The 13,385-nt window shown below is 46.2% G+C and overlaps 1 protein-coding gene across 1 annotated transcript in view; it reads left to right on the forward strand.

The window, feature by feature from the left end:
* LOC144688644 (solute carrier family 35 member C2-like) overlaps nt 1–4,173 on the forward strand; it is a 32,989-nt gene extending 28,816 nt beyond the window's left edge. Inside the window, exon 9 of the mRNA XM_078555454.1 lies at nt 3,034–4,173. Within this exon, the coding sequence (XP_078411580.1) occupies nt 3,034–3,161 (128 nt within the window). The 3' untranslated portion in view covers nt 3,162–4,173. The remainder of the gene's footprint in view (nt 1–3,033) is intronic.
* The last annotated feature ends 9,212 nt before the right edge of the window (nt 4,174–13,385 follow it).

Here is a 13,385-nt window from a genome sequence, read left to right on the forward strand (position 1 = left end):
CTCTCGCTCGCTCTCTCCCCCTCACTCTCTCCCCCTCGCTCTCTCCCCCTCGCTCTCTCTCCCTCGCTCTCTCTCCCTCGCTCTCTCTCCCTCGCTCTCTCCCCCTCGCTCTCTCCCCCTCGCTCTCTCTCTCGCTCTCTCCCCCGTCTCTCTCCCCCGTCTCTCTCCCTCGCTCTCTCCCCCGTCTCTCTCCCTCGCTCTCTCCCCCGTCTCTCTCGCTCGCTCTCTCCCCCGTCTCTCTCGCTCGCTCTCTCCCCCGTCTCTCTCCCCCGTCTCTCTCGCTCGCTCTCTCCCCCGTCTCTCTCACTCGCTCTCTCCCCCTCGCTCTCTCTCCCCCTCGCTCTCTCCCTCGCTCTCTCCCCCGTCTCTCTCGCTCGCTCTCTCCCCCGTCTCTCTCGCTCGCTCTCTCCCCCGTCTCTCTCCCCCGTCTCTCTCGCTCGCTCTCTCCCCCGTCTCTCTCACTCGCTCTCTCCCCCTCGCTCTCTCCCCCCCTCGCTCTCTCCCCCTCGCTCTCTCCCCCTCGCTCTCTCCCCCTCGCTCTCTCCCCCTCGCTCTCTCCCCCTCGCTCTCTCCCCCTCGCTCTCTCTCCCTCGCTCTCTCTCCCTCGCTCTCTCCCCCTCGCTCTCTCCCCCTCGCTCTCTCTCTCGCTCTCTCCCCCTCGCTCTCGCTCTCTCCCCCTCGCTCTCGCTCTCTCCCCCTCGCTCTCTCTCTCGCTCTCTCCCCCTCGCTCTCTCTCTCTCCCCCTCGCTCTCTCTCTCGCTCTCTCCCCCTCGCTCTCTCTCTCTCTCGCTCTCTCCCTCTCTCGCTCTCTCCCCCTCGCTCTCTCCCCCGTCTCTCTCTCTCTTTCACGTCTCTCTCTCTCCCTCTCTCCCATCTCTCTGTGCCTCTCTCTCTCTCTCCATCTCTGTGCCTCTCTCTGTCTCTCTCTCTCCCTCCCTTCCTCCCACCTTCCCTTCCTCCCTCCCTCTCTCCCTCCCTCCCTCCCTCTCCCCCCGTGCCCCTCTCTCTCCCTCCCTCTCTGTGCCTCTCTCTCTCTCCCTCTCTGCCTTTCTCTCTCCCTCCCTCTCTGTGCCTCTCTCCCTCCCTCGCTGTGCCTTCCTCCCTCTCTGTGCCTCTCTCCCTCCCTCCCTCTCTGTGCCTCTCTCCCTCCCTCCCTCTCTGTGCCTCTCTCCCTCCCTCCCTCTCTGTGCCTCTCTCCCTCCCTCCCTCTCTGTGCCTCTCTCCCTCCCTCCCTCTCTGTGCCTCTCTCCCTCCCTCCCTCTCTGTGCCTCTCTCCCTCCCTCCCTCTCTGTGCCTCTCTCCCTCCCTCCCTCTCTGTGCCTCTCTCCCTCCCTCCCTCTCTGTGCCTCTCTCCCTCCCTCCCTCTCTGTGCCTCTCTCCCTCCCTCCCTCTCTGTGCCTCTCTCCCTCCCTCCCTCTCTGTGCCTCTCTCCCTCCCTCCCTCTCTGTGCCTCTCTCCCTCCCTCCCTCTCTGTGCCTCTCTCCCTCCCTCCCTCTCTGTGCCTCTCTCCCTCCCTCCCTCTCTGTGCCTCTCTCCCTCCCTCTCTGTGCCTCTCTCACTATCTCTGTGCCTCTCTCTGTCTCCTTCTGTGTCTCGCTGTGGTGTGTCTCTGTGTCTGTCTGTCTCTCTCTCTCTCTGTGTGTCTCTCTCTCTCTCTCTCTCTCTCTGTCTGCCTCTCTCTTTCTGCCTGTGCACGTGCGCAGTGGGAGAGAGAGGCGTGCCCACACTCTCCCTCTGCGTGCGCCCACACTCTCCCTCTGCGTGCGCCCACACTCTCCCTCTGCGTGCGCCCACACTCTCCCTCTGCGTGCGCCCACACTCTCCCTCTGCGTGCGCCCACACTCTCCCTCTGCGTGCGCCCACACTCTCCCTCTGCGTGCGCCCACACTCTCCCTCTGCGTGCGCCCACACTCTCCCTCTGCGTGCGCCCACACTCTCCCTCTGCGTGCGCCCACACTCTCCCTCTGCGCGCGCCCACACTCTCCCTCTGCGCGCGCCCACACTCTCCCTCTGCGCGCGCCCACACTCTCCCTCTGCGCGCGCCCACTCTCTCCCTCTGCGCGCGCCCACTCTCTCCCTCCGCGCGCGCGTCCACTCTCTCCCTCCGCGCGCGCGCCCACTCTCTCCCTCCGCGCGCGCGCCCACTCTCTCCCTCTGCGCGCGCGCCCACTCTCTCCCTCCGCGCGCGCGCCCACTCTCTCCCTCCGCGCGCGCGCCCACTCTCTCCCTCCGCGCGCGCGCCCACTCTCTCCCTCCGCGCGCGCGCCCACTCTCTCCCTCCGCGCGCGCGCCCACTCTCTCCCTCCGCGCGCGCGCCCACTCTCTCCCTCCGCGCGCGCGCCCACTCTCTCCCTCCGCGCGCGCGCCCACTCTCTCCCTCCGCGCGCGCGCCCACTCTCTCCCTCCGCGCGCGCGCCCACTCTCTCCCTCCGCGCGCGCGCGCACCTGTGTGTCTCTGTTTCTGTGTGTGTGTGCGCGTCTGTCTCTCTCCCTGTGTCTCTCTCTCTTTCTCTGTGGCAGGGTGGGGGTGGTTGGGGGCTCAGATGGAGTTGGTGGCCACTCCTTCCCACAGATTCTTAACCCTGACCTGCGCTCCTGCTTCTGGATCTTTCTCCTTGCTCTCACCCAGCAGCCTCTGGTGATGGCAGCAGTGGCTCCGGCATCAGACCATGGTGGCAGTTGGTCCTGAGTGCAGCATAGGGTTGGGGGGGAGGGGAAGGCCGGGGGCAAGGCCAGAGTGCCATCAACATGAAACCGAAGATAGCAACACAAATTGGAAAAACGGGTCCTAAAGAATAAACTATGTTAAAACGAAACGGCGTTAAGCAAGGCAATTTAAAGTGAAGACTTGCTGTACCGACTAAAAGATATGACAATTTGACATTATGAATATGTACAAACTAATATCACAGGGCCAAAATAATCAATGGAATGTACATTACAACTTCATAGCTGAGGCTTGCTCTCAATTTCATTGTTCATTCAGAGTTTCACTGACTTTGCCTTTCTATTGTTGTCTTTCCCTTTTCTCAGACTCCTCCAAAGACAAAAGGTTGGATAAACTCCATGATATGACAAAGACAGATGTTGATATGGAACTACTGCTCAGGAATGGACAGGCAAATGAGGACAGTGAAAAAGAAGATGTCATATATCAGTAATGACTCATTGTGTCTATTCTATATAGGATCCCAAGGTTCTGCTTCATATGGTTTACATTTGCTGTGCAAAGGTGTGCCTGTATTATGCTTGAAACTTTGTGTCTATGTATTCCAGTCCATGACTGGAACTAGTTAGATCGACACCTATTGCTTTAAGAATGGACTCATCCTTGTGACCAAGTGTAAGGATTAGGATACCAGTGAAGCATCAAACACATTTCCATGTTGTCACTAGCAGGTGTGGAATTTTTGTACAACTGTTTGAAATGTGGAAAAGGACACCCACCTGCTCACTATTGGATTTGGACCCTCCAAATTTGGTTTGTTCTTGGAGAGAATATTTTGAGCTGTACAACACTGAGAGAAAATACTGCAGGTAGTGTTTTGAAGTGGTGAATTAAGGGTTTTGTACGAGATTTATTGGACAATATTGAAAAATATTGCCCCAAGTGATTTTTTTTTTCTGTAATCTGTTGATACCAATACGAAGTAAGTCTGGTAGCAACACTGATTTTAATAGAAATGTGCGTACCTACCTAATAGTCAGGAAAATAACAAAAAAAAACCACTGTGACTGATGTATGGAGAGCAAATTATACAGCTATAAAGAATCCATTCTTTATCATAAGGCTGTAATCAAGAATCAGTGGAGTTGTCTTCTTTTAATGGAACTTAAGATTGATTTGATTTCACCTTATGTTACCCTAATTTCTCTCACATAACATCCCCTATTTACATGGAGAAAATGAACTAGAAATCTGTTCAGAAATGTTTAGCAAAAAAGCACCCTCACTCTTTATATTCTGACAATGGGCTCAAAGCCCAAGTGTATGTAACATAATTAGAAACCAGGAAAGTGCTGATTATATGTGAAAAATTGCAATTAGTGTTTTAAAATATGTGATTGATATGGTTTCCTTGTTACATTTACAATTCTACACTTCTCTATTTTGTAATTAAACACTGCAGTAAAGCCCCATAAATAGCACTTGGAATACACTGTACTCTTGCACTCGATTGTCCACTTGCTCAATTTATTTGACCAATTCCCCCGTATGTTTTTCCACACATTTGCCTTCTTGAAGATTCAGTTCCACATATTCTCTATCATATGCTTAAAGTAGTTAAATCTAAACTAAGTGTACACCTTCCTTATTCCAAGTTTGAGCCTCTGGTTCTAGAGCTTATGGTAGTGTTCAACATATCAGAGATTCAATTCATGTATTCCCTCAAGAATCTTGAATAATCTCATGTATTGAGATGCCTGTCTGTTTCTTCCTAAACTGCCTAGTGTGCCGATGGTATCAGGATTATCCTTGAAGGTACGTACTTTAGATCCTACCTCCTCAAACTCTTTCTGAAAGATCTCCATCTTACTCTTTTCTGTGTCACTGATTTCTTCCAGTGCCTCATTGATTTCCCTCTCAGAGACATAGAATGGTTACAACACAAAATTCATGTCCAGGCTGGCTTTCTGCAAGAGCAATTCAGCTACTTCCACACCCCGCCCTTTCTCCTCAGCCATGCAATTTTTAAAAAACCTTCAGGCCCCAATTGTAACTGCCTCCACCACACTTTCAGGTAATGCATTCCAGATCCTAAGCACTCATATTTTCCTTATGTTGTCTTTAGTTTCCTTTTCAATAGTTTTGCCACTTATTTGGTTATGTCCTTTACCCTGTCATCTGAGAGTCAACCTTCCATTCATGATTCTTGTCAAGGCTACAAAATAGGCTTAATTATAGAATCCTCCATATTACCATTTTCCTGATTTATTATTAGAGTCTTTGGTTTGCCCCATGTGGAGCCCCTTTGTTCCTTGGTGTTCTTGAATACCTTCCCATGTACCACCATTTTTGTTTTCATCATGAGTGTTGGGGACAGTATGCTGGTGCAATAATCCACAGGTGATCATGTACAGGACCTCTTTGCCACCCCTTATAGGCAGTTGCTCAAATTCCTTCCCCTACTTTGCTATTCCTTCTCTATCTATGGTGTAATGACCCTCTCTAATGTGTCTTAATGAAATCCTCTGTGTATGTTACTGAATGCATTCATTTGGCACTCTACTATTAGGGCGTCACAACTCTGAGCCTCCCTGTATTATGTACTTATTTTCCTGGATACTTTACAGATCCAGAACTTGCCACATTATGTATGCCATATCACTAGCCAAACTCCTGATCTGGCATTACTTCGCTGCTAACTCCTGTGGTATTCCAGACAAAATTAATTGGAACTAACTGTCACTTTGGAGATTTGGACCATCTTTGTCTCTGCACACAATTCCTGTTCAGGCTCAACTGACACTTTACCTTCTCTCAGCAAAGACAACCTCTGCCAATGGTTGATTCAGTTGACCTTTCAGTTCAAGAAATCTCTCCCAGCACAAATGTGTTCAGTACCAAGATTTACTTGATTACTCCCAGAAAAACTTACTCTTAGCCAGCCCATCAATAAGAACTGCACAAGCAATTTAAATTAATTCTACTTTTAATATAAAAACACAGCTCCTATGGAAATAAGGTACTGTATTAACTTTTGAGAATACCAGTGTTTTTTTACACCTGGTGAAGCAGGATTCAGATTTAATTAAATTGGGCAAAAATTGGTAACACATTTTAGTCAGCATCTGCATAGATTGCTACAACCCAACTCTAAAAGCAGGAATCAGCTGATATGGAAGTAATCAGATTATTTAGCTATTTCGGGAGAGTTGATTTATTTTTCAGATGCACAAGCAATAAGAATTGAAATCGAGAATTGTTCCAACTTTTCTCCTGGATTTAAATGCAAGTTGCTGATTATGGGAGTTTGATATATTTTAGATTATGTGATACTTTCAAGATTGAATTTCAGATGGATTTCAAGATGATCCCTTATTGGGGGCTTGGGTGTAGCAAAATGAACAAGTAATGCAGGGGTACTGAGCTTTTTATTCTGGGTCACCTTTATCCCATGAACGCAAGCTGTCTTCAGTTGAGAGCTTTTAATGAAAAGTTCCACCTAACTCATTTGTCTTTTGGTCTCCGTCTCCTTTTACCCCCTTTCTCCCTCTCTCCCTCCCCTTCCCTCCCTTTTTTTTCTCTTTCCCCCTCCATTAGTGTTTCTCTCCCTCTCCCACCATTTCCTTCTGTCTCTGTCTTTCTCTCCCTCTTCCTCCATCTCACTCTCCCTCTGTCCCGTTCTCTCCCGCTGTCTTTCCGTGTCTCTCTTCCTGATGCTCTCTGATCACTGATGATCTGTATATTTGTTTTAATTTCAGGAAGTTAAACTTTACTCTCTTGTAACAGCTGTGAAATACTTTACTTATTAAATCACGTGATTTTTATTAACGAATGCGGCTCCTTGTGAATCTGAAATGCATCCTGTTTGACGTCAGGAACGGAAGTGTATTTTCTATAGCATTCTAGAGGCAGGGCATAGCTGGTTCAATAGAATGAGCAGGATTGTAATACAGTCATTGCTTGTTTTACTCCCCTACGGAGAAGCACAAACCATCATCTGCTAACCTCCCATTTCATCCTAACCAATCCAGGATCTTATGTGGTGAATTGCAAATACGTGTTTGTTTACTTGCTTGGTCTTTCTTGATCCGCACTTGGTCCAAAGTTGTTGTTGAGCAGCATTCTGTATTATCATCACAAGTCACCTCTGGAACTTAATGAGCTAATGTGTGCTTTTGTCGTATGTAACTCATCTAAAATAATAATACTCAGTTTTTGTACGTCCAACTGTATTGATTGGCCAATTTAAGCTACAGGCGTGCATTTGTTGGTGGGTTGATTAGATGGGCACATGTGGCGTATGGAGGGCTGGAGAGATTGTTCCTGTGACAGATGGGATGGGAGGGATGGGGCTGTCAAGAGTGGAATGAGGATGGCATGGGAGGGATGGATGAGATGGTGGAATTGATTAAGCATGGTAAAATGGCAGGGACAATTATTTAATGTAACTTATTCTAAAGCTATTCTCTATGTTAAAAATGAATATTCACTAGATTTGAATGAAAAAGCTATTGAAAAGATGTCAAGTGAATTAAAAGAATACATCAGTGTTGATGAAGATGATAACAGTCTGCGTCCTCCAGAGTTTCTACACTCCAATGAGCAAGCCACCTCACTGAAGGAAAGAGCAGTTATAATATTGCTCTGAAACTTGAATTCTCATCAAGGACTTTGCCATGGAACAAGACTGATAGGCAGGAAGCTGTTTTCTTTGATAATAGATGCTGAAATTATAACAGATCTCAAGGAAATAGAAAGTGTTTATTCCTTGTATAATATTGAGCCTATCAGATATAATCCTGCCTTTCCAACTCAGGAAGAAAACAGTTCCCAATTAGATTTTCAAATTCTATGAGTGGAATTTTACGCTGGCGGGATTTTACAGTCCTGCCAAAGCCAATGGACTTCTGAAGACTTCACGTTTTGCGGCCCCACCCCCGCTGCAACAGAGCCAAACATTCCACCCAATGACTGTAAACAAGTCACAAGAACAGACTCTTGACATAATTTATATTTATATTCCTAGGTCTGTTTTTACACATGGATAGCTTTGTGAAGCTTTTTCCAAAGTGAAAGAATAACTGGATATCCTTAAAAGATCTTTCTTGCACGAAAGATACTAATCTAACTGCAAATGCTTTGTGGGTCTCTGCCAATTTGAAATATTTGTTATAATGATACTGAATCTTGGAATTGTGATAGCTTACTGCGGTCCTTAAGACCTTTAATGTAATTTCAGTGAATTTCGGAATAGTTGATCTGCGGTAATTGATGAAAGTGAACATTACTACATACCCCTAGGGAGGGACTGTTTATCCTGAAACCTCCTTTAGCGAGCACAGTAGGTTATATTGTAAACCCCTTAAACCCATCTTTCAAAGGAGCTGGAGGAAACCTACAAAAAGAAACCTACAAAGTTACTATTATTGTTGTACACAATTGCACAAGATTGTAACTGTTGGAAACAATAATTTTTAGTGTTGGGATTGATTAATACAGATAATAAAGGGTTCAAGAATCCAGTGCCATGGATTTGGGCTCTGTAGCAATGCTAGTGCAGGCATAATGTGCGTGCACCGATGGCATGAGGAGAGACCTGATGCACAGAAACTCTGCGAGTGGAAAAACATTTGGGAGATTGAAAACAGCGCGAGCACAGAAACATAAATTTCTAAACAAGCACAGGGGAAAGTAAGAATTTATAGGGACAGGAGAGGGAGCTGATTTGTGAGTAAGGGTGAAGAATTTGTACTAATCGCCAGTTTTTAGTTAATAGTACAAGAGTAAGATTAAAGTAAGTAAAAGTAACTAAAGTTTAAGTACAAAAGTGATTTAAAAGTTTAAGGTTAAGGCATGGCAGGACAGCTCAGCCAAGTGGAATACCTGTCCTATGGCATGTGGGGAGTCTTGGACACTTCTCGTGACCCAGACAAGCCCACGTGCAGGAAGTGTCACCAGCTGCACAAGCTTGAGCTCCGAGTTTCAGAGCTTGAGCAGCAGCTGGAATCACTGAGGTGCATTGGTGAGGCAGAGAACTACGTGGATAGCACATTCAGAGAGGTGGTCACACCACAAGTTAGGGGCAAACAGGCAGATAGGGAATGGATGACTGTCAGGTAGTCCAAGAGAAAGAGGCAGGTAGTGCAGGAGTTCCCAGAGGTCCCGCTCACTAACTGGTTTTCCATTCTGAATATCGGTGAGGGTGATGGATCCTTGGAGGAGTGCAGCAAGAGCCAAGCCTGTGGAGGGGAGGAAGAAGAGCGGAACGGCAGTACTGATAGGGGATTCTTTAGTTAGGAGAGCAGACAGGCGTTTCTATGGCCGTCAGCATGACTCCAGGATGGTTTATTGCCTTCCTGGTGCTAGGATCAAGGATGTCACAGAACGTCTGCAGGATACTCTTGAGAGGGAGGGTGAACAGCCAGAGGTCATGGTCCACGTTGCTACTAACGACATAAGTAGGAAGGGGGATGTGGTCCTGCAATCGGAATTTAGGGAGCTAGGTGGAAAATTAGCAACAGGACCTTTAAAGTAGTAATCTCCAGATTACTACCAGTGCCACGTGCAAGTGAGTACAGAAATAGGCAGATAAGACAGATGAATGTGTGGCTGGAAAGATGGTGCAGGAGGGAGGGCTTTAGATTCCTGGGACACTGGGACTGTCTCTGGGGGAGATGGCACCTGGAGAAGCCAGACGGATTGCATCTGAACAGAGCTAGGACTGAGTTCCTTGCGAGTCATGTTGCTAGTGTTGTTGGGGAGAGTTTAAACTAACCCAGCAGGAGTGTGGGAACTAGGGGAGAATATTAGAAAGTAATACAAGGGGGCATGGAATGCTGGGAGAGGCAAAAGCACTAAAATAAAGAATAGTAATTCAATAGAATGAGTCGGATAGACTGGAACCAAAGGTTGGCGGGAAAAACAGTAGCTGAACAATGGGCTACCTTCAAAGAGGAGATGGTTTGGGCACAAAGTATGTTCCCTCAAAAGGGAAGGGTAGGACAAACAAATCCAGAGCTCCCTGGATGACAAAGGGGATAGAGATTAAGTTCTAGAAGAAAAAGTGTGTTTACGACAGGTGTCAGGTAGCAAATACAATTGAGAACCAAGCTGAATACAGAAGGTTCAGAAGGGACGTGAAAAAGTAAATACAAGAAGCAAAGAAGATTAATGAAATAAGACTGGCAGCTATCGTAAAAGGAAATCCTAAAGTATTCTGTAAGCACATCAAAAGTAAAAGGGTGGTAAAAGGAGGAATAGGGTCGATTAGGGACCAAAAAGGGATTTACACATAGAGGCTGCTCTATGACTGCTGTGGCTGTGCATGTGGCAGTTCTTGGGTATTTGAAAGCATAAAATCAGAAGTGGAGGGTTGAGGTAGTGCTAGGGTGTAAATCAAGAGCTCCATGCATGGTCACATTACCTGCCAGCTAGCACTTCATGTCAGATAGCGGGATGAAGGTAAGATGGGAGTTGAGGAGGGGCATTAGGCAGTAACATACCATCACCCTGAAAGCTCTCGGCGACACTAGATGCTACAGGCCAGCCCCATGATGAGGAGCGCCTTCTTCTCTGTTCTCTGCTGCCCCATTCTATTTCGTGCCACCTTTTCATGCAAGAAAGAGGGAAATATGTCAGTGTTTGTGGTGCACAGTGTTTGGATGACGTGCCTGCCTTATCTGAACAGCTGGAAGTACATGGAGTCAGCAAGAGGTGGGTGCAAGGTTGGCATTGTTGTAAGGTGTGTGAGGATGAGTTGGAGTTTCTGGATGTTAACATGAGTCCTGAGTGCTAAGGACTGCTGTTGGAGTGAGTGATGGGAGGGGGATAGTGCCTTGAACAGTGTGAGAGGTTGGTGGAGTGGTGGGTAGGAGACGTTGTGAAGATGTATTCGTTGACCTTAACCGCCCCTGTGAAGTCATTAAACTATTTCCAGCGCTGCTGCCATTTTCTCAGTGCCAGGCCCCTTGCATAGACCTCCATGGACACCTGCTCCCATTCCCTTAAGGAGAGTATTCCTCAAGAGGCACGCATTCCCCACCATCCCCACACCCTCAGAAACATAGCATGCATGTCTCCTGTCAATTTCCATAACTAAGGCCTCCAGTGTGAACTCGGAGCCCTCTGTCTTGATGCTCCATTTGCCTAGTTTCCAGTTGCAATACTGGCAGTCAGTAGCAGCCTCTTTTAATTCGTTGCTGCTTCTCTTTAAGAGGGACAGTGCTTTTAAAAGCTAGAGGCTAGCTTCAACACTTGCTAGCCTCACTCACTGTTAGGTCCCCTATTGTGCAGGCAGGCATACAGCAGCAGAGATGAGGTTGCTCAGAGACCATGAAAAGCAGAAGTTTGCTTGTTGCCTCCCTCAATGGGCAGATTGCAAATTGTGACCCTCACGCCTGAAAACAGTTGCCAACTAATTTTAGCCATTGTTTTCCCATGAAAAGTTAAGAAAACTGGGTGGGGTTGAGCATATGATGGACCTGAACAGCACAGCTTTCCTCCCAGTATTTTATGTAATGTGTTTATAGGATAGGGTGATCAACTCTTATGAAAGAAAATAAGGGGCACTTCAACCATGGGACCAATTGATAACTGTAAGAGCAGGAGAAGAGGGGGTGTGCAGTGATCATAACTCCTCCTGGTGATCAATGGTCACAGTGAAGTAAGCATGCTCACAGAAAATAAACAGAGGCAAAGGCAAGAGGAGACTCCCAGACTCAGACTCTCACGGGCTGCCCTAGAATTATGGGACATAAGACACCCTGGAAGGGATGCAGGACAAGCAGTCAAAATAAGGGGCAATCCCTTAAAATACAGGACAGTTGATCACCCTGTTATTGGACAAATGCATAGTGAAGTAAGACTGTACAAGGGACCTGAGCACATGCTGCAAAAGCTGCTGCAAGTCACATAAAAAATATTTGGGTGCTAGTGAAGCACAATTTTTGTCTGTATTTGATATAGGCACAAAATCGTCTTGTGTGTTTCTGAGATTACCTGACATCCAGAGCAAGGCCTCTGGACATTCTCTTTCATGGCAAAAACCATTTTGAGAAACAACTTAGGAACATATTATTAAGATTTAATATTGCCACAAACAGCTCCCAACATCAGGCAATCCGGCCAGACTGTTTAAAGGCTCATTAAAGTGAATGCTGAGGTGTTGTTTGTTCGTATAACAATTGTAATTACCTTTCTCTGATGGAGTTCTAGCCTTTCCGTTTTAATATCCTGACAATGGATTTATTCTGTGGTTACTGTCATAACATTGGGTTGTTGGTCCTTCAAAAATAACTTCCACATGATTCTGGCTCAAGTGGTTTTGAGCAACAAGCTTTAATTTATTGACTAATAACAGTATAAGGAAGTTAAAAATGGTAGTAAATTGAAAGAAAAAGCATATGACACTGCAAAGATTAGTGGTAGGTCAGAAGATTTGAGGAATCAGCAAAGAATGACCAAAAGAAAAAGGATGGAGAAATTAGAATATGAGAGAAAGCTAGCTAGAAATATAAAAACAGATAGTAAGAGTTTCTGTAAGTATTTAAAAAGGAAAAGTGTAACCAAAGTGAGTGTTGATCCCCTAGAAGGTGGGACTGGAGAATTAATAATGGGAAACAAGGAAATGGCAGAAGTGTTGAACAGGTATTTTGCATCTGCCTTCACAATAGAAGACACAAAAAATTCCAAGAATACTCAAAAATCAAGAGGGAAAGAGGAGGGAGGAACTTAAAATAATCACAATCACTAGGGAAAAGGTACTGGGAAAACTATTAGAGCTATAGGATGACAAGTCCCTTGGAACCGATGGCTTTCATGCTTGGCTCTTAAAAGAAATGGCTGCAGAGATAGTAGATGCATTGGCTGTGATCTTCCCTAGATTCTGGAAAGGTCCCAGCGGATTGGTTAATTGCTAATGTAACACCTCTATTCAAGGAGGGAGACAGAAAGCAGGAAACTATTGACCAGTTAGGAAAATGCTAGAATCCATTATTAAGGAGGTAATAGCAGGAGGTTTAGAAAATCATAATACCATCAGGCATAATTAACTTGGTTTTGTAAAAGGGAAATGGTTTGACTAATTTATTAGATTTCTTCAAGGAAGTAGCAAGCAACATGGATAAAGGGGAACCTGTAAATGTGGTGTACTTGTCAAATACCTTTTGGAAATCCAAAGTATTACTTCAAAGGTTACTTCACAAAATATGATCTTGTAGTTTAGGGAGTAACGTATTAGCATGGATAGAGGATTAGTTACCTAACAGGAAACAGCAAGGCACTACCCATATTTTTAATAGCTAACTGCATTCTGGGATGGCCCCATAGACTAGATGGAGGCTAATGTAGTCCCCATCATTAAAAAAAGGTAACGAGACAGACTGAGGTAACTATAGGCCCATCAGTTATAGGAAAGATGCTTAAAGGAATGATAAGGAATGCAATATGTGATTGCTTGGATAGATAGGGACATATTACCTGATGAGGCTTGGTAAAAAGATCATGTCTTACAAGTCCAGTTGTAATTATTGAGAAAGCTATGAAGATGGTGAATCATTAATAAAAATAGTAAAGGGCAGTGCTTCCAACACTGCAGGACACTACAGGTGACCAGAAGCAGTTAGTTATTAAAAATATGGGTAGTGGCTTGCACAGCACATGTTCCATCTCCCCAAGGACCCTTGGCTGCTTGTTCTATTTTCATGTTCTTAATTCTATC

Source organism: Cetorhinus maximus, chromosome 13 (genome assembly GCF_964194155.1).
Source record: "Cetorhinus maximus chromosome 13, sCetMax3.hap1.1, whole genome shotgun sequence".
NCBI lineage: Eukaryota > Metazoa > Chordata > Chondrichthyes > Lamniformes > Cetorhinidae > Cetorhinus > Cetorhinus maximus.